At 43.7% G+C, this 26,037-nt stretch overlaps 1 protein-coding gene across 8 annotated transcripts in view; it reads left to right on the top strand.

The window, feature by feature from the left end:
• The window catches only part of TMEM241 (transmembrane protein 241), a 102,171-nt gene continuing 76,742 nt past the window's right edge, over positions 609-26,037 (top strand). For 7 of the 8 annotated variants that reach the window (XR_002345438.1, XR_002345439.1, XM_021097745.1 and 4 more), the window contains exons 1-4: positions 616-784; positions 4,263-4,309; positions 6,760-6,837; positions 22,699-22,780. Coding sequence is in view for 6 of the 8 variants with exons in the window: in XM_021097745.1 (XP_020953404.1) it covers positions 713-784; positions 4,263-4,309; positions 6,760-6,837; positions 22,699-22,780 (279 nt within the window). In the remaining 2 variants the exon portion in view is untranslated. Of the gene's footprint in view, positions 785-4,262; positions 4,310-6,759; positions 6,838-22,698; positions 22,781-26,037 lie in introns of all 8 variants that reach the window. The other variant, XM_021097749.1, reaches the window with a different exon arrangement.

Below are 26,037 nucleotides of genomic sequence, written 5' to 3'. Positions count from 1 at the left end.
AGACACCTGTACCTCTAGATCCTGACAAAGTCCATCAGTATGTTTTCGTGCATACTTACTATTATCGGCCCCAAGCCTAAGTGGGTAATTTTTCCACGCTAGAGACTACGAAGAGCGGCTGTGCTTGCTTGTACTTGAAGAATTTATTTTATGGACATTTTAAAGGGCTTTTTACTTCCCCTACAGAAAAAACTATACTCGTTATATTTCCTCCACTCTCAGTCTTCCTTCTTTTAAAATAATACTTTTGTTGTTAGCTTTTTTGGGTGTCATTTGCTAAAGTAATACAGACTCAGTGTAGAAAATTGGGAAAATTCAGTAAAGCACAAATAACGTTCTGGTCCCATCAGAGAGCGCTATAAACACTTTTTTTTTTTTTGAATGGTAATAGATTGTGAATTGTTTTGTCAATTGCTTCTTTTCCCCTCTTCTACTTTTCTGCAGTAACAAAGATCCATGCTTGCTCCACAGGCTGTCGTAGCCTCTCTTATTGCCCCCTGCAGTCCCGGGCAGCTGGGTGCCGCCCTACCCACCGCCGACGGGGCGGGGGGAGGGGGGAGCTTGCTGAGCGGAGGCCCCTTTAAGAGGCGGTCCCCATGCGGATTGGCGGAGTTAGCACCCACGTGGCGGTCCTGGCAGTAGCGGCGTTGGCCGGCTCCCGCGGCGGCTTTGGGGTTCCCGGGGGTCCCCGGGAAGGGGTGCACATTGGCAGATGTGCATGAGGAGGTGCCTGGTCGGCCTCACGTTTTGTACCTGCTACCTGGCTTCTTACCTCACGAACAAGGTGAGGCGGGAGCGGTGCGGGGTGGTGATAATTGCCGGTGGGGGATGAGTCCCTAAATCGGACGTGGAACAGATGCTGCCTCCAGCTTTTTATCTGATTTGTTTCTAATGATGATGGAGAAGAAAACGACTGTGTACCATGCTCTTTTAGAAGTAGGATTATTGGGAGGTACTGTCCCCGTTTCTCGTCCTGTAGTGCATCCTTTACATCTCTTGGAAAACTGGTCATTTTGACCGGTGAATTGCCAGGAACTTATTTTTTGGATATGTGGGCTACTTTTTAGGGAAAGAAAAACAATTGGCTTCTGTTCCCCCGAGGAGGAGGAGGAGGAGGAGGAGTAGGAGAAGAAATCACACACATCCTACCTCCTCTTCTAAACAGCTCCTGCCCCAGAAACCGCAGGGCTCCAAAAGACTCTAAATAGAAAATATCAATCCATCTCCACTGTACATTACTGATTCCCAAACCTGTTTTTTCTAAGTCTCCATTTTAGGCACTTCCAGTATATTCAAGGGTTGTTTATGGAACTATTTAAAAAAATAAAATGTAAACTTTATTTAAAGTAAATGTCATAAAAACCCTTTTGATGAAGAGACAAAAAGACAGTGGTACTATTTTTTTGTTTTGTTAGGAGGGAGAAGCTGGCCTTGGATTTGGTACCATGCAATGAAATGTTGGACCCCTGTAAGCTAGGGTGGGCCATCACCCCTGTTCAGGATTTTGGGGTCACACCAAGCCAAAGTGGTGATAGGGGGCCTAGAACCACCTTCCCCCACTGTAAGGTCCTACTGCTCTCTCCCCACTCCCGCTTAAGGAAAAACAAAACAAAACCTTCTTGCTCTCTGGAAAAGAACTATTAGCAGGTAGCATTTTCTTAAACTTTTTTTCAAGGGCTGTACCTGCAGCCTATGGGAGTTCCCAGGCTAGGGGCTGAATCAGATCTGCAAAGAGTTGAGGAGATTGTGGAAAGAGAAAGGGGATGGGATCGAGGTGGTGGAGAGGAGATACAGGTCCAGGTAGGGGTGAGAGAGGTTGATAACAGGTCCCTGGGTAGGGACTTTGTACCTTTTAGATTATGCCATTGTTTCAACCAGGACAGGTTCACTTCCTTGTGGCAGCCAAGGCAGGTGAGGGTGGGCCAGGTGGAAGCCAGACGGAAAAGGAGCTGTGCCATGGGCACAGCATAGGTTCTCCTGCCTCTAGTCTCTGCCAAGTGAATTTTCTTTTAAGTTAGTTAAGTTTTTTTTGTTGTTGTTGTTGTTTGTTTGTTTGTTTTTGGGTGAGCCTGAGGCATACAGAAGTTCCTGGGCCAGGGATCGAATGCATGCCACAGCTGCTACCTGAGCCGCAGCAGTGACAACTGCTGGTTAAGCAGGTCCTTAACCTGTTGAGCCACCAGGGAACTCTGTGAAGAATTTTTTGTGTCTACAGTAGAGGATGTGCTCTTCCCGTTTTTAAAAGATTCTATGCTAGTTTCTTTATTTTCATATTTCTCTGTGTAGTTTTCTCCTCACGCTCTTTTCTATTTCTAGAAAGAAAATCGCTAAACAAAAAACACCTTGCACATTTATTTAAATTATTTAAAAGTATGGTTGATTTTTGTTTGAAGTTTGAACAGCAAGTAGTTTGGCTTTCCTGGCCCTTGAGGGCTGGCCTGTTCCTCCATCCTGTGAGAGGTTCCAGCAGTAACCAGGTCCAGAGCCCAGGCAGCTACCTCTCTGTCCCCTCACAGTGTTTAGCCCAGAGACAGAGTCCACGTCTTCTCTCCTTTCAAAGGCTCCCACCTTGTTCTTTCTTTTCCTTGAGAACTGCTCCCTGTTTTTCTACCACATAGCATTTTGCTCTGGGCAACGCTCTTCAGAGGCTTGAGGGGCTGCTGAAAGGAGAGATGGTTAGGACTTAGATTCCATTTATCAGAGATTTCTTTTCCCATGGTTTTGTTCACTATTCTTTAGCAAAGTGAGGTGAGAGCTTCAGCATTTTCTGTCTCCCTCAGTATCTAGGACAAAGCTCAGCACACAATAAATGAGCACTTGTTATTTCCATGATTGTTATGGTCGGTGCAGGACGTGGCCAGATGGCTCACTTAATCCTTTCTCTGTCTCCATTTTGCAAAGAAAATAGCAGGTAAAAGTGGAGAAGAACATATTGAATGATGTGAGTAAATAGACTTCAGAGAAGAATGAAAGTCCATTCCTAGTATATATAGACCTAGCAAATATAGACAGGCAGGGAGCCATAATTAGGGCATTTTGGAGCTCATGCAAGAGGAATTATGTGTTGACTAATCCATGAAGGAAAAAATAGAAATGTAAATTTCCCCAATACCAGTCTCTTGTGCTTTTTAGATCATGCCAAGAATCAGAAGAGTCCTTGTTTAAAAGCATTTAATGGTTCTTAGACTTTTAAAAAGTTCTTCGTGTTCAATTATAGAAAAAAATAGAAAAAGACACCCAAAAGGACAAAGTGATAATGTACTCTAAATTTGATTAAAAGGCGTCATAGGAATATAAGTTGGTCTTAGCTGAGTTGGCTTTTAAAAATCCTTAAGAAAACCCCAAAACTTAGGAGTTCCTATCGTGGCACACGGCAAACAAATTTGACTAGGAACCATAACGTTGTGGGTTCGATCCCTGGCCTCGCTCAGTGGGTTAAGGATCCAGCATTGCCGTGAGCTGTGGTGTGGGTTGCAGACTCAGCTCGGATCTGGCATTGCTGTGGCTGTGGTGTAGGCCAGCAGCAACAGCTCCCATTAGACCCCTAGCCTGGGAACTTCCATATGCCGCAGGTGTGGCCCTAAGAAGCGAAATAAATAAATAAATAATAAATACTAGAAAAATTAACAAAAAATCCTTTAAAAATCACACCAAAAATTGTTAGACACCTAAGCAGAATTAGGAAAAATTAAATCCTTAGAATGCAAAAACCAAACAAAGCCCTAAATATGGAAGGAAAACAAAGGAAAGAAAAACTAGGATGGAGCAGTTCTTGCTTGAAGAGAAACACAGAAGGAGATGGATTTTTAGGTAAAGTGGGCAGCAGATAAAGTGGGTACTCCAAGAAAACAGACTGTGTCCAGGGGTTCGTCTGTTTCATTTTTGTTTTTTTTCTGGAGCTGCTGTAGTCACAACATGGCACTCCTGGGGTCTGGGAAGATGTTGAATGGTCGAGTGTCCACAGCATCTGGCCCAGTTGCTCTGTGTCTCACTTTGCTCCGTCCCCAACTGAGAGGTGGTCAGGCTTCTGGTGACCCTGGGAAAAGCAGGTCCCCTCTCTTTAGTGTGAATTGGAAGGCTTTTCTTTTCTTTTTTTTTTTTTTTTTTTTTGGTTAACACCAGTGTATGATGTTTTGGGAGGAATAAAAGCCTTTTTGAAATTTCTGCTACTTATGTTTCTTTAGTAGGGATTTCTTTGATTATATATGGTCTATCAATTCTAATATGAAAATATCCATTAATCTGGTTTTTTTTTTTTTCAGTATGTCCTGTCTGTCTTGAAATTTACCTACCCTACATTATTCCAAGGGTGAGTATCTTTTATGCTCTTTATATTCATTTGTAGGAAGGTCCAACCAGCTTCATTAAATGTTCTTTAAAAATCTTTTTTTTTTTTTTTGGTCTTTTCTAGGGTCGCACCTGCAGCACATGCAGGTTCCCAGGCTAGGGGTCTAATCAGAGCTGTAGTCGCAGGCCTACATCAGAGTCACAGCAACGGAGGATCTGAGCCACGTCTGCAACCTACACCACAGCTCACAGCAACGCCAGATCCTTAACCCACTGAACGAGGCTAAGGATCGAACCCACAACCTCATGGTTCCTAGTCAGATTCGTTAACCACTGAGCCACGACAGGAACTCCAAATGTTCTTTAAAATATTTGTAATGACTGCGTGAAATTTTCATTAGACATACTGTAATTTATTTAGCCATTTGGCTAATGGCATTTAAATTGTGTCCCATTTTTGGGGATAAACACAACAGTGTGATCAGATACTCTTTACATTCACATCTGCCACATTTTTAACCATTTGGAATAGATTCCTATATAAGAAATTTAAATTAAAGAACATGAAATTCTTTAGTATTCTGCTTGAATATTAAAAAATTCTTTTCCAGAACAGTTTTACCAATTGACATTGTCACCCAGACTGTATATGAAAGTTCCTATGATACTGTACGCAAAACATGACTGTTGACTTTTTTCCTCTCTGTTGACTTCATGAGCAAAAAATGGTATCACATTGTTTTATCTTATCATTTCTTAGATAATCCATAAAGTTGGACCATTTTCTTATGCTATCTGCTTGTATCTCTTTTTTCAGTGAATTGCCTATTTTTGCCTTTTACCCTTTTATTTTTACTAGGGTTTTAGTATTTTTCTTATTAATTTAATTAAGTCTTCATATTTGAAGGATGCCAACCACCTTTCCATCATATATTTTGAAATTTTTTTTTCAATTTGTTCCTTGCCATTTCATTTTGTTTTTAATTATTTTGATTATTTAATTCAATAATCTGTTGGTTGGGCTGTTGGGTGTGGCCGGAATGTGGCTGCCATCGGCAGACGGACAGGAACTGACCCTGGCAGACAGGAACTTTCGGCAGGCTTGTGTGTCACACACTAGTGACTTTGTCCTGTAGGCCAGGGGTTCTTCATTGTTGTGTCCTAGCATGTGGGTGTGTGTGATCACCTCCCAGGTGAGGTGTCTTAAGTCATAAGTAAATATAAGGTTTTGAAATTTATGTGTGATTCACTGAAAGTAAAAAAGCACTAAGTGTGAAACAGGATAAAGTTATGTCTATAGTACCCGTCACTCATTGGCGTTTTGCCGTGCTTCCTGCAGTGGGGCAGGGAGAGGTGTTGATCTTGTCACCTGGGCTCCCCCTCCCCTCTGCATGTGAGGAGATGTGTCTCACGTGAGCTTCAGACCCCAGGTGTGTTGGGGCAGGAAAGAGGCTGAGAGCTGCTGCTTAAGGCACAGGGAAGAATCAGTTCTTTTTAAAGTAAGGAGCACAATTAGGTTTCCATTTTCTTTCTTTCTTTCTTTTTTTTTTTTTTTTTGGTCTTTTGAGGGCTGCACCTGCAGCTTATGGAGCTTCCCAGGCTAGGGGTCTAATTGGAGCTACAGTTGCTGGCCTATGCCACAGCAACAGCACTGCCAGATCTGAGCCTCATCTGCAACCTACACCACAACTCATGGCAATGCCAAATCCTCAATCCACTGAGCGAGGCCAGGGATCGAACCTGCAACCTCATGGTTCCTAGTCGGATTTGTTTCTGATGCACCGTGACAGGAACTCCAGGTTTATGTTTTAGAAGAAACCCTTTGGCTATGAGGTGGAGAATGGATGATACAAGACAACCCTGGAGAGAGGGTGACCAGTTAGGGGACTGATGCTGTGGTCCAGGTGTGAGATGATAAGAGTCTGAATTAAGTAGAGGGATAGAGGGGAAGGCTTTGGATTTCAGAGATGTTATGTGGATAAAGTCAATAGGATTTTGTAAGTAGATGACAGAGGTGATGGTAGTGGAGGGCTAGGATGACATCTCGTCTTCTGGTTTGGCTGATTAGGCATATAGGGAGGAGGACCACGATGGGGAGGAGGGGTTCAAGGTATTGTTTTAGACATGCTTTCATCGGGAGCTGGTGGGGTATCGGAGTGGACGTCTCATGGTGAGAAGAGGGATTTGGAAATCATCAGGACAGAGGTAATGGAGAAGTGGCTATGGGGGAGGTCGTTCAGGAAACATCTAGAATAAGAAGAGAGGAACATCTGTGTCAGCACTGAATGGTACAGCTGGACTCAAGGAATAATAGAGGTTGAGAAAAATGGGCTTGAGAATTGGGATGACCATTAGGAGAAAGTGGGAGGAAAGTTTTATAAGAAGGATCAAGTGTCCATCGACAGATCTGCCAGAGCTGGATGGCGTTTCATGGCATGCTGTGAAATTCACACTGGCCTTGATCTTTTTCAGGTGGCAGACCTTAATTGGTGGAATCTTGCTTCATGCGTCATGGAAACTGGGCTGGGCGGAAATCAACAGCAGTTCAAGGTAGAACCACCTCTTCTGTGCTTGACTCATGATTCATACTCTGCTTCCTTTTATATTATTTAACTTTTTCTGGTGTTGCATTGGGAAACACAGATGGTTATTTGAGTTTGATCGCTTAATTCCCTTCTAATCCTGAGATCCAATGATTTTATAATCAAATAGAACTCAAGCAGTATTTTCCTGGATAATGAGGCCACTAATGCAATATTAAAATAAACTGAGACATACAGTTTATAATACATATTAGTTTAGCTTAGTTTTAGATCATAGGCCCTCTATGAATAAGTTATTAAATCAGCTTTAAATTTTGTTGGTAAATTTTTTATTTTGGAGTTATTACTTGCTTATAGAAAAGTTGGAAATAGAACAAAGAATTCCCATGCCTGGAGTTCTTTCATGGCTTGGCAGGTTGGGGATCCAGTGTTGTCACTGCAGCAGCTTGGGTCACTGCTGTGGCACAGGTTCAGTCACTGGCTTGGGAACTTCCATATGCTGTGCATGCAGCCAAAAAATAAAAAAAAAAAAAGAATTCCCATACCCTTTACTCAGATTCCCCAATTATTATTTTACCTTGCTTCTCTTACCATTTCTCTTTATATATACATACATACATGTTTATATGTAATTTTTTTCTGAATTACTCGAAAGTAATTTGCAGATTTTATTTTTTCTTTTCTTTCTTTCTTTCTTTTTTTTTTTTTTTTGGTCTTTTTAGGGCTGCACCTGTGACATATGGAGGTTTCCAGGCCAGAGGTTGAATCAGAGCTGTAGCTGCCAGCCTACACCCAGCCACACCTATGCCAGATCTGAGCCAAGTCTGTGACCTACACCACAGCTCACGGCAACACTGGATCCTTAACCCACTGAGAAAGGCCAGGGATTGAACCCATGTCCTCATGGATGCTAGTCAGTTTTCGTTTCTGCTGAGCCATGATGGAAACTCCAGATTTTCTTTACTTCTAAGTTATTAAGCATGTATTTCCTAAGAGCAAGGATGTTCTTTTACATGACTATGGTAGTTATAAAAATGAGGAAATTAACATTGATACAATATTATTATCCCACCTATAGACCAATTCATATTTTGCCAGGGTCCCATTCAGATCACGCATTGTTATTATGACTCTATTAAGACAGCTTTTCAAATACATTTAAAACAAATGTCAGAGATCACGACATTTTTGTCCAGCCAAAATTTTTTTTTTTGTGTGTTTTTGTTGTTGTTGTTGCTATTTCTTGGGCCGCTCCCGCGGCATATGGAGGTTCCCAGGCTAGGGGTTGAATTGGAGCTGTAGCCACCGGCCTACACCAGAGCCACAGCAACGCGGGATCCGAGCCGCGTCTGCAACCTACACCACAGCTCACGGCAACGCCGGATCGTTAACCCACTGAGCAAGGGCAGGGACCGAACCCGCAACCTCATGGTTCCTAGTCGGATTCGTTAACCACTGCGCCACGCCGGGAACTCCTCCAGCCAAAATTTTAATTGGAATTGGCTATCCAGTCCTGCATCACCTAGATAAAGCCTCATGATTCTTTGAGAACACCATGCCTTGCCTGAAATGATGCATGAAATGAAAAGAAAATGAAGTCAAGCTTACACGAATAAGATAAACATCCCAAATGAGTGATCCGGCCAAGTCATTTGCTTTGGAGTCCAAATTATCTGCCCAACTTCTCCATGAATCAGATTAACTGCTTTATTGCTAAGTCATCCCTTGACTTGGCACTTTGGAGAAGCTTTGAGAACAAGCCTAGTATAAATATTAATAATTTGGCTTCTCCTAAAAATGTATAACTGGAGAGCAAAATACTGGTATTAAGAGATTTTAGGAGTTCCTGCTGTGGTGCAGCAGGATTGGCAGCATCTCTGCAGCACCAGGATGCAGTTTTGATCGCCAGCCTGGCACAGTGGGTTAAAGGATCTGTTTCCATAGCTGTGGCATAGGGTGCCACTGAGGCTTAAATCTGATCCCTGGCCTGGGAACTCCATATGCCATGGGGTAGCCACTAAAAAAAAAAAAAAAAAAGAAGAGGTTTTACAAAGAGAGGCCCTGGAAACTTGGGTGTGGATTAATTTCCCTGACCTTACTATATCATAGTCTACATCCCAAAAGAATATCCCACACAATATTCATAGCAGCACTATTCACTGTAGCCAAGACATGGAAACAACCTAAATGTCCATTGACAGATGAATGGTTAAAGAATATGCGGTGTGTATATATATATATATATATATGTATTTCAAGTATGAGAAAAAATAATATATATTTATATATGTAAAGAATATGTGGTATATGTACAATGGAATATACTTAGCCATAAAAAAGAATGAAATAATGCCATCTGCAGCAACATGGATGGACCTGGAGATTATCATACTAAGTGAAGTAAGTCAGAAAGAGAAAGACAAATACCACATAATATCATTTATATGTGGAACATAAAATGCAATACAAATCAACATGTCTATGAAACAAAAACAGACTCACAAACAGAACAGATTGTATTTGCTGAGGGGCAGGGAGGGAGGGAAAGGAAGGATTAGGAGTTTGGGATTAGCAGAGGCAAACTATTATGTATAGGATGGATTAACTACAAGGTCCTCTTGCATAGCACAGGGAACTACATATATGTACTACTCTGTATGTATATGTACATATTTATAACTGGATCACTTTACTGTACAGCAGAAATTAACCAACATTGTAAATCACTATACTTCAGTAAATAATAAAAAAAAAGAATATTCCATACAAGATGCTTAACTAATCCCAAGGAATAGTTCATTGAGTCATAATTTGCATTTCCATAGTAGAGCATCCTCTACTTGATAAAATACAGGAGCTTTTGGGATTTTTATACGTGATGTCATACACAGGTCTTACTTTATACTCCATTGTTATAGTGGATAGTTTCGGGAGAATTGGGTCTTTGTTTAAACAAATACAAGCCCTGAATTCACAAGGCCTGTGATAGTTCTAATATTTGTTTAAATCCTTAGGCATTTTGACTCCTAAATAGCTGAATGTATCCCTCAACAGAAGCAAGAGAATTGGCTGTCAGCTTTTGGACTGGGGTCCACCATGCTGATCAGTATGGGTCTTCTGCTTACAGTGTTCCTTACTGTGATTGTCGTATAATTTCTGATGGAATGGTTTGTTTTTTTTCTTCCCCTTTTTTGCTGCCCCTCGACATATGGAGTTCCCCAGGCCAGGGATCAGATCCAAGCCACAGTTGCAACCTATGCCACAGATGTGGCAACACCATACCCTTTAACACGCGTTGCTGGGCTGGGGATCAAACCTTCATCCTTTCACTGCAGAGACACTGCCTATCCCATTGTGTGACAGTAGGAACTCCAATCATGATCTTTTAAACATTCCCTTAGTCATATTTCCTTAAAAGCAATGCCATTGTTCATACTTAAAACATGCCTTTTTTTTTTTTTTTTTTTTTGGTCTTTTTAGGGCTGCACTCGCGGCATATGAAGGTTCCTAGATTAGGGGTCAAATCAGAGCTGTAGCTGCCGGCCTACACCACAGCCACAGCAACTCCAGATCGGAGCTGCATCTGCAACCTACACCAGAGCTCATGGCAACACCAGATCCTTAACCCACTGAGTGAGGCCAGGGATCGAACCCACAACCTCATGGTTACTAGTCGGGTTCGTTAACCACTGAACCACAATGGGAACTCTGTCGATTTCCTTCCTTTTAAGGCTGAATAATACTCCATGGTGTATATACACCATATTTTGTTGCTATACCACATGTACACTGCATTTTGTTTATCTAGTCATCTGTTGATGCAATTCTTCATATGTTATCGCATTTTTTTTGTTGGGTGGGGAGAACGACTAGTAGAACTGAGTGAAGTCAAAGATTCTCGAGATGCTTTTCCCAGAAGAAGTGGTCCTGGACTGAGACGTTTGAGACCCATTGGACACTGCTGTCCCTTGAACTTGCATGACGCTAGGTGCCATGCATCTTGAAAGAGCCACCATCATACTCTTTTTTAGTCGCCTTGCAGAATGTCCTAGAGACCTTTTCACCTCTATCCCCTTAGATGGTTTCACCGCTGCCCACACGATGTCAGCTCAGTTAAGCTTCTTATCCAAGACTCCAGTGTCTTAGTTTGTAGTGGGTCTTGTGCTTAATTATTGCCATCACAGCTCAGGGTTTCCAGTTCCCACTGGCTCTTGGCAAAGGGGCGTGTGACCAGATAGCTGGCAGCAGAGACCCAGCCCCAGTGTTCCTTCATGTGTGCCTGGGCTGTGTTTGTGTTTGCTGTGGCTGCTGTTCCCCTGGGGCTTGGCTTTCTAATTATGTCATTACAGAACTGAAACTCAGCTTTGCTGTGTGACTATGTCCTTGTGCAGAGTGAGCAAAGTTTGGGCTCTACTGAAAATGGGAACAGGAGTTCCCGTCGTGGCACAGAGGATACGAATCTGACTAGGAACCATGAGGTTGCGGGTTTCATCCCTGGCCTTGCTCAGTGGGTTAAGGATCTGGCATTGCTGTGGCTGTGGTGTAGGCCGGTGGCTACAGCTCCCATAGACCCCTGGCCTGGGACCCTCCATATGCTGCGGGTGCGGCCCTAAAAAGACAAAAAGACAAAAAAAAAAAAAAATGGGAACAGCAGCAGGAAGACAGTTAGGACTCCCCAATGACGTTGTGGAGTGGGGATTATAAAGATGGGGCTGAAGGGTGGGCCCCAAAGTAGTCCTTGATAGAATATAACATAGAGAGCTCGTTTAGACTGTCCTTATAGGCCAGAGCACAGCACAATCCCAGATTCCCTCTCAAACAAGTCTTAGGACCTGGAACCGTGTTTCCTACACTGCAGAGGGGCCACACCTGCTGTATCGGTCAGCCTCTGGCCACATCATCATTGACTCCACTAAGTGACCCTGTGGAATCATTCTCCTTCCAGGATGTTTACCCAGCAACCAGTTGTTATGAGCGATTGCTGGATGATGTTCTGGAAGCCTCTGTCTTGGGAAAGAGAGCGCTGGTGTCCAGCCACAAGTGTGTCATTATGTAGTGGCTCCTGCTGTGGTCAAGCCTTTGTAGAACATTGAAGTGATTTTCCTAGCAGATGTTGGAGCCTTGCACCAAAGGCTCTCTGTATTTCCAAAACGTGATCCTCAAAGAACATTATGACCTGTTTCAACTGACCAGAGGTCTGTAGCACAGTGAGACCATGTCACTCTATTAGATTCTAGAACCATCACTGAGGACAGACTCAGGTGCGATTTTATTGGAGATTTTAGGTGCCGTCTTCTGGCCCCTGTATTACCAGGCTACTTGTTTAAATGAAAACATTTTGAAAGCAATCTCTAACCTCCTTGCCACTTTTTGTCCACTACACATAAGAGAGAAAATCTTTGACTTTTTTTTTTTTTTTTTGTCTTTTTGTCTTTTCTAGGGCTGCACCTGTGACATACGGAGGTTCCTAGGCTAGGGGTCTAATTGGAGCTGGAGCCTCTGGTCTACACCACAACCACAACCATGGGATCCGAGCCATGTCTGCGACCTATACCACAGCTCATGGCAATACCAGATCCTTAACCCACTGAGCAAGGCCAGGGATCGAACCTGTAACTTCATGGTTCCTAGTCAGATTCATTAACTACTGAGCCACGATGGGAACTCCCAATCTTTGACTCTTAAGATTTTCAAGTATGAGAAATTCACAGTTAAAAAGCTGATGCCATGGCCTTCCTATCATGGCTCAGTGGGTTGAGAACCTGACTAGCATCCCTGAGGATACAGGTTCAATCCTTGGCCTCACTCAGTGGGTTAAAATCAGTGTTGCCCTGAGCTGTGGTGTAGGTCACAGATGGGGCTCAGATCCCACGTTGCTGGGGCTCTGGTGTAGGCTGGCAGCTGCAGCTCGGATTCAACCTCTGGCTCAGGAACTTCCTTCCATATGCCTCACCTCAGCCCTAAACAAACAAACAGACAAAACAACAACAAAAACCCTATATGATAATACCTTTGTGACCAGAGATTTCTAACAGATGAAGCAATCCCCACCCCTTAGTCTTCCATTGAGCGTCTTTACTGGAGAACCATAGTAAATATAAAACCTCCAAATTAACTCAGCCCTGTCCCTCAGGAAATGAACAGTGAGACAACCAATTAGATTGTACTTCTTTTTAATGATTGATTATTGATTGGATTTTAAGTGAGCTAGCCCACCTTCATCAAAGTCACTGGTGGTTGAAATTTCCAAATAATATTGCAGTGTATTGATACTTCATGTTGAGTGACTTGTAGTTTTATAAAAAGTCATCTTTGCTCACAAAGTTGCATTCACATTCATGTGTTTGAGATAGTCTTCCCTGCTTCACAAGTATACATATGTTGAAACTACTTTTGGGGGAAATAAAGCCAACTTTCAAAACTTCCCTAGAAGGGGAGTTGCCACTGTGGCTCAGCCAGTTAAAAACATGACTAGTACCCCTGAGGATGTGGGTTTGATCCCTGGCATTGCTCAGTGGGTTAAGGATCTGGCGTTTCCATGAGCTGCAGCATAGGTCGCAGACTTGGCTCGGATCTGGTGTTGGTTTTTGTTTTTGTTTTTTTGTCTTTTCTAGGCTGCACCCTGGCATATAGAGGTTCCCAGGCCAGGGGTCTAATCAGAGCTGTAGCCGCTGGCCTACGCCAGAGCCACAACAACTTGGTATCTGAGCAGTGTCTGCGACCTACACCACAGCTCACGGCGATGCCAGATCCTTAACCCACTGAGTGAGGCCAGGGATCAAACCTGCAGCCTCATGGTTCCTAGTCAGATTTGTTAACCACTGCGCCATGACAGGAACTTCTTGGATCTGGTGTTGTTGTGGCTGTGATGTTGGTTTCAGCTGCAGCTCCCCTAGCTTGGGAATTTCCGTATGTCACAAGGGTGGCCCTAAACAAACAAACAAACAAAAAACAAAAAAACACAACAAAAAACTTCCCCAGGAGACATTCTGAGAGCTACTGGTAGCATATAATAGTGAATAAATCTGATTGATGCTGGTGTGCTGATTGGGGGCATCTCTGGGGGGAGCCAGGAGGCCAGTGATGGTAAAAGAGAAGGATTTTTTTTCCCAGATTTATTGAAGTACCATTTGCAAATAAGATTTGAATGTAGTTAAAATGGACAATGCAATGACTTGCTATATGTATATATTGTGAAAGATTCCTACCATCTAGTTGATGAACCCATCTATCACTTATCTTTTTCTTTAAGTTCTACTATCTCAGCAAGTTTCAGTTATCCAGACCATGTTATCAACTGAAGTCACCATATTATAATTAGATGCTCATAGGATACATTATTTGTCATCCATGAATAATCAATATACGTGATTCACCTTGTAGCTGAAAGTTTGTGCCCTTTTACCAAACTCTCCCTGTTCCCCCCAATTCCTGACAACCACTTTTCTACTGTTTCTATGAATTGGACTTTTTAAAAAAAAGATTCTGGAGTTCCTGTCATGGCTCAGTGGAAACGAATCAGACTAGGAATCAGGAGGTTGTGGGTTCGATCCCTGGCCTTGCTCGGTGGGTTAAGGATCTGGCATCGCCGTGAGCTGTGGTATAGGTCGCAGACGCGGCTTGGATCCCACATTGCTGTGGCTGTGGTGTAGGCCGGCAGCTGTAGCTCCGATTAGACCCCTAGCCTGGGAACCTCCATATGCTGTGAGTGCAGCTCTAAAAAAAAAAAAAAATTTCCACATATAAGGGATACCATGCAGTATTTGTCTTAGGACGGGATGTTTTTCTTTTTTTAGGGCCACACTTGTGGCATATGGAGGTTCCCAGGCTAGGAGTCAGAGTTGGAGTTGTAGCTGCCAGGCCTACACCCCAGCCACGACAACGAGGGATCCGAGCCACATCTGTGACCTACACCACAACTCATGACAACACCGGATTCTTAACCCACTGAGCAAGGCCAGGGATTGAACCTTCATCCTTACAGACACTGTGTTGGATTCTTAACCCACTGAGCCACAACGGGAACTCTAGGATGGGATTTTTTGGCCTTTGACCCCTGCAGGTCATGCGGGCACTACTCAGTACATAGAAATCTTTTGAACTCACAATTTATCATAGATTCACCACGTGTAGCTGTCACTCTGTGTCCATACAGCCCTTTCTGGCCTCTTAAGTCAATGGTATGGAATGTAAACCCACCCAGACCTGAGAGCAGAGGTGTTCTGTCTTACACCTTAGCTTGGATTTGCAGTCCCTTATGCACTGTTTGCACACAAGGTGCTCGTACTGGGTTTTCTTTCTTTTCATCTCTATTAGAGATGAGATCCATGCCTCTTCTGTCCTGCCTCACTGACTCGGGGACCTGGGTAGCTTGTAGTTCTTTTTTGGACTGTATTTCTTAGTACTGGCAGTCCCTGTTCTGTGCAGTCCCTGCCATCCGTCTCCTAAGGCTCACGCAACTGCACATCCAGCCTCGGTCCTCCCAGAGGAGGGGTGCGATGCCAGAGGGTACCACAGCTCAGAAGTTCCAGACCTTGGGACCCAAGCTGCTGACTCTAAATCAGGGGTCAGCACATGAGCCTGTGAGTAAATGTTTTAGGCTCTGTGGGCCATACAGTCTGGCCCAACTCCTCAACTCTGCTGTTGTAGCAAGAGAGCACCATGCACAATGGAAATGGATGGGTGTGGCTGTGTGCCAAGCAATGCTATTTTCAGCGACAGGCAGCAGGTGGGATTTGGCCCAAGAGATTTATTTGCCACCTCCGGCTCTAAGCTATCCTCTGTGAGAAGCTGTCAAGGGTCCTTGGGTTCTGGTAACATTAGTATTGTAGGACTTAATGTACAGAGAGACAGGACACCAAGCCGTACTTTGCTCACGGAGGGCCCTTATCATGTTAGGGCTGGGATTTGTCGAGGGAGTGTGGCCCTCTGTGAGTCAGGGGAGGAGTAAAGAAGGAGAAAGCTCTCAGAATGGTAGGAAGGGATAGAAAGGGAGTAAGACTCTTTGAGGACCATATTCACCGGGAATGGACCAAAAGAATGAAATTAGGCAAGTTCTGTAATTAGGAAGTTAATATATACAGAAGTCCCTGTACACTGTGAAGCAGATATTGACTTGGCAGTTGTAAGGTGTATTACTGATTTTTAATTTTTATTTTATTTATTTAATTTTTTAAAATGGCCCCGCCCATGGCATATGGAAAATCCCTGGCTAGGGACTCAATCTGAGCTGCAGCTGCAGCAGTGGTGTAGGCTTTAACACTGTACCCGGCCAGGGACCGAATCCATGCCTCTGCAGCCACTTGAGCCACTGCAATGGGGTTGTTAACCCACTGCACCACAGCAGGAACTCCAGTGTGTTACTGAGGTTTGGGTGATGCCAATCATGACCTAATTTACCAATCATTACCTGTTTTAGGTAATGCCAATCAATAGTTAGTATAGGAACCCTAGTATCTTGGTCATGTTATTTTCATGTTTGGAAACTGCTTTTAGGTCACTAGGTGTCAGTATAATGCAGAATTTTCAAGAATTCAGCTCAAGAATCCCACCAGGCTCCCAGGAATAGATAAACTGAGTGTTTTCAGGGAGCAGATGTTCCCTCAATAATGCATGCTCTATTTGAAAAACAAGTGATTTAATTTAATTAGCCTTCATCTCAATAACAACAGTTTTACGATTCATGCCAACAGACTATTGTTAGCTTCTTGTAAAATGCGTTATTCATCAGGGTTCTTAGGGACAGCAGAATGTACACCAGCAAAAGACAAAAAGTACACGATGCAAATAAGATGCAGCATTTGTGCTTATAAATCATGTAAGAAAAATCACTGCTATTTTCAAAGCAGACCCCTTAGCAAATAGTCTTTCAAAAGGCGCCTGGGATTTGCTGTGAGACCCTCCCCCCACCACACACGCACGTGCGCGCTTGCACACACACACACACACACACACACACACACACACACACGCGCACACTTAGCACTTCCCCAGAGGTCCTTACAGCAGAGACTCGAGATTCTGCAGGACCTCCTCAGGTCTTAACCCTATCTTGCCTCCTTTGATGGTAGGCAGGGCAGTGCAAAAATAAACCAGCACAGGGAGTTAGTTCCATTGTGGCTCAGCAGTAACAAACCCGACTAGTATCCATGAGGATGAGGGTTCAATTCTTGGCGTCGCTCAGTGGGTTAAGGATCCAGCGTTGCCGTGAGCTGTGCTGTAGGTCACAGACATGGCTCGGATCCTGTGTTGCTGTGGCTGTGGTGCAGGCCAGTGGCTAGAGCTCCAATTCAAACCCCTAGCCTGGGAACCTTCCTATGCCTCAGGAGCGGCCTAAGAAATGGCAAAAAGACAAATAATAAAATAAAATAGAATTCTTCTTGTATTTGGTAGATTGAATAACTTCATATATTTATTGTCCATTTGTATTTCTTATGTGTGTGTATGTGAGAAAGAGAGAGAGGTAGAGAGAGAAAGAGGTGAGCGAGAGAAACACAAACAGAAAAAGAAAAGAGAAAATTACCTGTTTTTGTCCATTGACTTTTTTTTTTCTTGTTGATTTGTAAACACTCTTTATGTATCAGGAATATTAAACTCCAGCCTGTTTATATATTACCAATATTTTTCCTGCTTTGTAAATCATCTTTCAATTGTCTTTGTGGTGTTTTGGGCCATTTTATGTGGGTAGATCTATCAGTCTTTCCTAGTGGCCTTTGTCCTTGGAGTTAATGTGTGGAAAAGCAGAAGGAGAACATTTATGGAGAGGTGGCGCTATTTTCAACGTGTCATGCGCTGCCCCACATGCTGTATTCGTCCTCTTAGGAAATTCTCTCAGTTGCTTCTGAGTGTTATTATCACCATTTCATAAATTTTAAAAACCCTGAGCTCTCAGCGCAAACTCAGCTTGAAAGTAGGGATATAAACCTCCTAAATAGGAAGGTTTGCTTAACTATATTCTTTCCACTGCCCACAACCCCTGCTCTGTACCTGTGCATCCCTCTTGCCCCTACTCCTAGATGACCCAGCCCTAGAGGCCCTGACCCAGAAGAAAGGGCATCCCAGAGACATGGGTGAAGTTTGTCCTTCTCTTAGAGCTGTTGGTTAAAGTTAGTCAGCTAACTGCTGGAACATTCCTTGGGAGTGAAGAGTGCTAATTATAATTTCCAAAGATTTGGGCAACCATGTGAACATTATAAAATTATATTCTCCAGTGCCCAGAAGCTGGTCTGATTCCCATTACTTATTGCTGTATCTCCCAAGGAAAGAATCCTTAGTTTTAGCAGACCTCACTAGGATATTGAGATTATAGTTTCATTTCCTGTTGAAGAAAAAGATTTTTCAAAAGTACTTTAAGAGATGGCAAAAGCACAAAGAAACACAAAGAGACTCTTATTGCTGTGAATAATGGACCGAAGGGAAAGATACTTGAATTTTATACTTAAAACTGAGGGATAAGGGAATACAGGACAATCAAGGGTAAGACATATTTAATAGTGTATTCTTGCTCACCAGAGAACGGAAGGGGAGATGGGGGAGGGACTCTTGGACTCTTATGTCCAGTCCTCACTTGACGTCTCTGTTGCGTGTTCCAAGTTTGTGATTTTCAAGACTGAGCTCATAATTTTCCCAGGCAAACCTCTTCCAGTTTGTTTTATCTCAGTGCACCAGCGTCCATCCCCTTATTCAAACTGGAAACCTGGGAGTCATCTTTGATGTCCTCTATCCCTCAACCTCCAGTGGAAATGATCACCAAGTCCTATTGATTTTTCAAAGTGGTCCATTCTCTCCATCACCATCATTTCTTGTCTGGACCACTGCAGTGTCTACCTACCTGACCTCCCACACTCTCATTCCTAGCCCCATTCCATCCTCTTCTCGATACTGTAGCCAGAGCAGTCCTTCCAAAAATGTAGATCAGATCATCACATCCTTCCTATCCCTGGGTTTCTCTCTCCATCTGCTCAAGCTGAACTTACCTTTTCCCAGTTTCTCCCTGCCACAGGGCCTTTGCACATGCTATATTTGGAAAATTGTATCCCTTCCACTGCTCCATCCCACCCTCTGTACCCAGTTCAGTTTTGGGTTTTATCTCAGCATCACCTATCTGAGGAAGGTTTTCCTATCTTCACTGACTAGGTTGGGTGCCCTTATGGTATATTACAGTCCCTTAGTCTTCTTTGCCTTATTTATCATGTACTATTTTACATTTATTTATATGAACAGAACAAACATGATTCCTACCTTTATGGAACTTACAGTTTGAGTGTTGGGGTACACACTAATATATATGCAGAAGTTCCCTTCTCTGTTAGATAATTAGTGGGTTAATTGAAAGAGATAAATCAAGGAATTATGTGCTGACGAAACAATCTATTTTAATTTAAGATGCATAAATACGCATGCGTTTGCTAAGCTTTTGGTAAGGTTTTTCCTTTGGGTATGGATTATCAGCAATTGTTCCTTTGAGTCTTTTCTTGCATAATCTATATAACATACATATATGCTCTGATTTTTCAGGGGAGTGAGAGTTTTGATACTTTGAAACAGTATAAATGCAGAACCCTTCTCGATTTTTCATCCTTTTTCCTTTTCTCCCCATCCTTTCCTGCTTGTCTTACCTACACCTGTTTCGGCAGCAGTTTTTCCCAGGGATTCCTGTTTATCATTCTCAACTGCAGCAGTGGCTTGCTTGCTTTATTTATTTATTTATTTATTTATCTTTTGAGGGCCGCATCCGCGGCATATGGAGCTTCCCAGGCTAGGGGTCAAATTGGAGCTGTAGCTGCCAGCCTATGCCAGAGCCACAGCAACGCCAGATCTGAGCCTCGCCTGTGACCTACACCACAGCTCATGGCAATGCTGGATCCTTAACCCACTGGTCGAGGCCAGGGATCGAACCTGAATGGTTCCTAGTCGGATTTGTTTCCGCTATGCCACAACGGCAAGTCCTAGCTGTGGCTTTATGTTGGTGTGTGGTGCAGGTGGACCTTGGTCTCACCAGAATCAAGGCTCAGAGGAGCAAGAAAGGGCTCTGTGGCCACTACCTCTCCTGCAGGCCTTGCCCCATTGGCACATGCTGCCCTGGCTCCATCCACCCTGAAGACGGGCCCTGAGTGAAGCAGAGCACCAGTGCCTGGGGAAGCAGAGCACCAGTGCCTGGGTTCTGGGCCATAATCCATGTTTGGAGCCTGATGCTCACATAGCTGCCCTGTAGCATTTCCCCAGAAGTTTCTTTAGTCCAGCTAGACCTGGTTGGACATATTTTTTTCTGGTTAAAGTTATTTCTTTGTCCTACTGTACAGCACAGGGAACTATATCCAGTCTCTTGTGATAGAACATGATGGAAGATAATATGAGAGAAAGAATGTTTATATATGTATGACTACATCACTTTGCTATACAGCAGACATTGGCACAACATTGTAAATCAGCTATACTTAAAAAAAATTTTTTTTAAGTTATTTCTTTGTATGTTAGGGCAGAGAGGTGAAAATACAAGCTGTTCCCTAGCCTTGTTTTCTTTCCTTCACGTCCATGGCTGCTGAGATGCCTTGATGTCTCTTGGAGTATATGAGTCAGCAGGAGTTTTCTTTGTTTAAGAAGGAGTGGAGCATGCATGTTGGGGCCTCACTGACCTTCCTGCCAAAGTACCCGCTGCAGCTGGGCCAGCGCTGTTTCACCCCAAGCACACCTTCCTGCCTCTTCACGCTCCCTGCACGTCATGCTCTGGGCTTCCTTCTCGTGCCTGGCACACTGTGGACCCTGACCCTTCATGTCTAATGGGAAAGCCTTTTCATAGAAGAGGAACAGTTAGCCTGGCCCATTAGTGGGTTTTTTTTTTTGTTTTTTTTTCTTTGGCTTTTGTCTTTCAGGGCCGCATCTGCGGCATGTGGAGGTTCCCAGGCTAGGGGTCCAATCAGAGCTGTTGCTGCTGGCCTACACCACAGCCACAGCAACGCCAGATCCGAACTGCATCTGAGACCTACACCACAGTTCATGGCAACGCCAGATCCTCAACCCACTGAACAAGGCCAGGGATCAAACACACAACCTCACGGTTCCTAGTCAGATTTTTATCCACTGACGGGAACTCTTATTATTATTTTTTTTATTTTTAGGGCTGTACCTGTGGCATATGGAAGTTCCCAGGCTAGGGGTCAAATTGGCGCTGCAGCTGCCAGGCTGCACCATAGCAACTAACGCCAGATCTGAGCCACATCTGTGACCTACACCTCAGCTCACTGCAATGCTGGATCCTTAGCCCACTGAGGGAGGCCAGAGATGGAACTCATATTCTCATGGATACTGGTTGGGTTCATTACCACTGAGCTATGAGGGGAACTCCCTAGCCTGGCTCATTAAGATGGAGGCTGCATTTCCATTCTCTCGTTACTTTTCGGTTGGAAGTACAGATGTCTATGGTTGTTGCAGGACTAGTAATAGCAGAATAGTCCTCAGCTAATTAGTTGCTGGGTCTGCTTCCAGAGCAAAATCATGTCATGTTTGTAGCTTACCTATATGTCAATGTCTGTCTCCCATTAGATGGTGAGATCCTTGAGGATGAAGTATGAGAGGTGGTTCAAAGCAAGGTCCTGAGTCAGACCTAAACTCAAGTTGTGGCTTTGCTGTGACCAGTTCTTCTCACTATAGACAAATTCCTTAAACCCTTTGTGTCTCAGTTTCCTCGTCTACACAAGGGGGATAATAACAGTAACAGTGATAATAACAACAATAACAACACTTCCCTCATGAGATTGTCGTGCAGATTTTAAAAACATTACAGGGGAGAAAACATTCAGCACAGTGCCTGGTTCGTAGCAAGGGCTCAAAAAATGTCACCGACGCTGCTCCTGTTAATGTTAACCCTGGCGGTGTGAACACCTTGCAAGTTGTTCTGAGTTTTGGTTGAATGAATGTGTATAGGAAGTAGCGTTCAAGACCTTATTAAGAGACTAGAAACATTTTCTTGCCGTGTTCTCTGGGAAGGTCTGATGATGGATAGAGTGCCTGCCCACGTTAATAACATTAACAAAGACCATTTCTTGAACAGGCACCATCACAGGAGAGCAGTTCATTGAATTACCTGGGATGATTATGTTATATCTCACTGGGATGGTTTCATTAATTTATATTTATTATTCGAATGACTCCGGGAACTTGAATTAGCAAACCGAATGCATTTATAACTGATGGGGGAAGCCTCTGTAATCAGTTCTCTATATAAAGACCGGGATTTTGCTCTTGAGGAGAGCAGGATGCTATACTGTGTTGAAAAAGCAGTTCCTGATGTGGCCATGATAGAATCAAAGAAATACGCCTTTGGAGATCCTTAGAGATTCCCTGAACTGGCTTTCCAGGTTAATGGTTGCGGCTCCACACATGGCCACCCAGCTCAAGTTCGAGCACCCTTTTCAATTTCATCCTCTCACACTGTTCGTTGTGGTTGCATGGAGCTGTTTGGTACATTGCCTAGTCAATAGCCTTTTAAAATTAAAAAAAAATAATTTGACATGAGTTCAAAGCCTCTGGCTACTTAAATTTCAAAGAATAATGTTCACTGCTCCTTAAAAAAAGTCTGATCGGTTCTCTCTCCCAACCTGCAGGAAGCCTTTTTTGTCTCCAGCTCACCTGTGCCCGATTGTGGGCTCAGTGATACCATGTCGTTGGCTGAGTGACGGGCTGTAGGCAGGATGGCTTGGTCAGCCCCCATCCCTCTCAATGATACAGATCGCATCACGCTTCACAAGTCACCTGGGGACGTTTAAACAACCATGGGTGCTGCATTTGGTACATGGGAAGGTTCATACCTTCCAGCGAGGTCTTTGGGACATAAAGTGACAGAAATAGTATGGCCTCTTCCTTTTTCCAGATCTGATGTTTTGACATGGCTTCCTGCCTCATTGCTGTTTGTGGGTATCATCTATGCTGGTTCCAGAGCCCTGTCGAGACTGGTAAGTGTTGGAGGTTGAGGAGGCAGGGAGACAGGCCCTCCCTCCTCTTGTCCTTTGCCTTTTAACTTGTTGCACCTCTGATGGTAGGGGACAAAGCATCAGCTTTAATGATGGTACAGCTAGACTGGAGAATAAGTCTTGGGCCCGAGGGCAGCATGGAGACTTTAACCCCCTCTCCCTGAATTGAAGGTTACCCTCGAACAGGGAAGGGCCGACTTGTTTTATAAGATGGAGAGGCACCGATGGAGATGGGGAAGACAGACTGGTGGTATTTGTGGGGCTTGTTCTGTGTGAACGCAGCCTGTCCTTGGGGAAGGAGGAGTGGCCCTGTCTGCTCCTTGCTTCTGGGGAACCCTAACCCTGCGCATTGGTCACGTGGCCTGGGGCCTGCTGGGTCTAGTCATGGGTGCACTTACTTGGCACAGAGTTGATGCCCAGTAATCAGGGACGCTAGTGAAACCCATGTCCATCCTGTCCTCCCACCCCAGCCCCCAGGATTGTGCTCGTCAAAGGAGGGTGCTGTGAAGGCCACATTTCTTCCAGCTGACGTTATGTATTATATGGAACTCCAAAAATGTAGTTCTTTTGCCATCAAAAGAGAATCCATAAGGAGTTCCCTGGATGCACAGGAGGTTGATGATCTATGTTGTCACTGCTGTTGTGAGGGTTCAGTCTCTGGCCTGGGAACTTCCGCATGCTACAGGTGTATCCAAAAAAAAAAAAAAAAAAAAAAAAAGAGAGAGAGAGAGAAAGAGAATCCATAAGTACCACCATTGATTAAAGACTCAAAATGCAGCTTAACAGTCAGAAACTCTTCTTGTTTTACATTCCTTTTTTTCTTTTCTTTCTTTCTTTCTTTCTTTTTTTTTTTTTGTTTGCTTTTTAGGGCTGCATTCATGGCATATAGAGGTCCCCAGGCTAGGGGGTAGAATCGGAGCTACAGCTGCCAGCCTATGCCACAGCCGCCAGCCTATGCCACAGCCATAGCAATGTGGGATCTGAGCCGTGTCTGTGACCTACACCACAGCTCATGTCAACACTGGATCCTTAACCCACTGAGCAAGGCCAGGGATTGAACCTGCAACCTCATGGTTACTAGTCAGATTCGTTTCTGCTGCGCCACAACAGGAACTCCTCGTTTTATATTCTAACTGCTGTTTCTGTACCCCAGGCATATGGAAGTTCCTGAGCCAGGGATCCAATCCATGTACAGCTGTGACAATGCCAGATCCTTAACCCGTTGAGTCACCAGGGAACTCCCTGTTTTTATTTAGCAAAAAATGACTGTATTTTGATGTTTGAAAAAAATGCAAAATTTTCAAACAGTTTAGTCTTTTACTGTGAAGTTGGTTGTTGTGTAGGCCCCTTAGATCTCAGATATGAAAACAGTAAAAATAAAATCTGCCTTGCTGGATAATAATAGTATTGTAAGGACAAGTCCAAAGTTGCAAAATAGCGAATGAGAATTAATAGAAGTAATTTCTAAATTAAATCATCGTTCTTCTTTCATGATTCATAAGCTTGAGTCGATGGGATGATGTTTACAATGGGGGAGAAAAGAGTCTGGGTGGACCTAAGGAATGAGCCACAGTGCGTCTTGGTGCTGAGCCCAGAACGGGAGGTCAGGCTGGCTCTCAGCTACCTTTCTTGATTCTGTCAAGCTCCTCTGAGTCTGTGGTCTCACTTTACCCCCTCTGACCTGCAGAGGGAGCTTCCTCTCCTAGAGCAGAGTATAGGATTTGATTTAAAAAAACAATCCATTGTTGTACAAAGGCTTTTAAACATTTTTGTAGGCTTTGGATAGTTGTGAATGCCAGAATTCTGAACTTTGAATAAGTAAGGTGTTGAGCTAATAAAAATGATAATTTTTGTTTGTATAGTGCTTTTTTATATGATTCTGGAGTGATTTCCTTTGCATCTTTCTATGGGATTCACCCATAGATGTTAATCACCCAACAGAGGAAGGAACTCAGGTGTGGAAAGTCTTGGTAACCTGTCTCTAGTGCCAGGAAGTGGCAGCTCTTCTGACTCCCCACCTTTTGTCTTTTCAGATTTGTTTCTTTAGGATCAATGTATGTGGATTTTAGAATGAGCCCAGGGTATAGCAGTCATGTATAACTTGAGACTCTTTTTGGTTGCAAGTATTTGAAAGTGCTCTAACTGGTCTAAGCCAAAGGGAAATATCCTGGTTCACATTAGTGAAAAGTCATAGAGTAGAAACTGCTTCAGGAATGGCTTGATCCAGCAGTTCCAATGACCTACTCGGAATCCAGTTTCTGTCTTTGCTTCATTTCACAGCCAGACTCTCCCCTCATGGGTGTTGTTGATTCCAGGTTCTCATCCTCACAACTTTAAGTCTAATAGAACAAGACTGTCTTCCTCGTAGCTTCTCCATGAGCTCCAGGATTCATTCTGATTGCATCAGTCAGGGCCACTGCCCATCCCAGGTCTAAAAGCAAACCAGGATGGAATTATGCTGATTGGCTGGCCCTGGGTGGTGACTTGCCTGAACCATTCACCGTGACTGGAGAGACTCAGAGCGCTACTTGGCCAGCTCTGGTCATGCAGGATCCTCACATGAACCCACAGGCTAGGAAAGGGTGAGGCTGCTCCTCATTACTGGGGTGCTTTACCAAAGGAAGGGATAAGGAGACTAGTTGGCAAAGAACCCCATCAAAAGTCCATTGTAAATGCCAGTCTAGTACATCTCAGGCAGATGGAGAGTTCTGTAACCTGGAACAATGCTTCTCGAAGTGTGGTCCACAGGTGGTGACAGTCTGTGAGCTCTCTGTTACCTGTTCGTAAGATCGTACCAGAATGAATGTCAAGCTCGGCACTAAACACGTTCACAGTGATTTTTTTTTTTAAGAAGAAGAAGAACGTTATGCGCTGATTGACATTCTGGTGCAAGGACCTTCTTTTTGGAGGAGGGCCCTGGCCTGGAGCGCAGACGGCTTTCATAGAAAGAAGCTGCTGCAGTTCAGACTCTGAGTGAAGGGGAACCACCCCAAACCAAATACACCTGATTAGAGTAGAAGGACAGGAGGGAGACAAACTTATTGTTTTTGTTTTTGTTTTTCAGGGAAATAACTTAACCCAGCATTTTTTCTTTGTTTTCAGAGCTTTTTGTTTTCACATAGTTGCTTACAAATTTACAGAGTGGATTCAACATAAGACTCTTGTACAGCTTGTGTTAGATAGAACACAGGCAGCAATATGCTGGTGCCAAGCTGTCAGTTTCACGAATCCACAAAGAA

This window comes from Sus scrofa, chromosome 6 (genome assembly GCF_000003025.6).
Source record: "Sus scrofa isolate TJ Tabasco breed Duroc chromosome 6, Sscrofa11.1, whole genome shotgun sequence".
Classification (NCBI taxonomy): Eukaryota; Metazoa; Chordata; class Mammalia; order Artiodactyla; family Suidae; genus Sus; species Sus scrofa.
The sequence above is the reverse complement of the archived record's forward strand: the minus strand, read 5'-3'. Positions and strand labels throughout refer to the sequence as shown.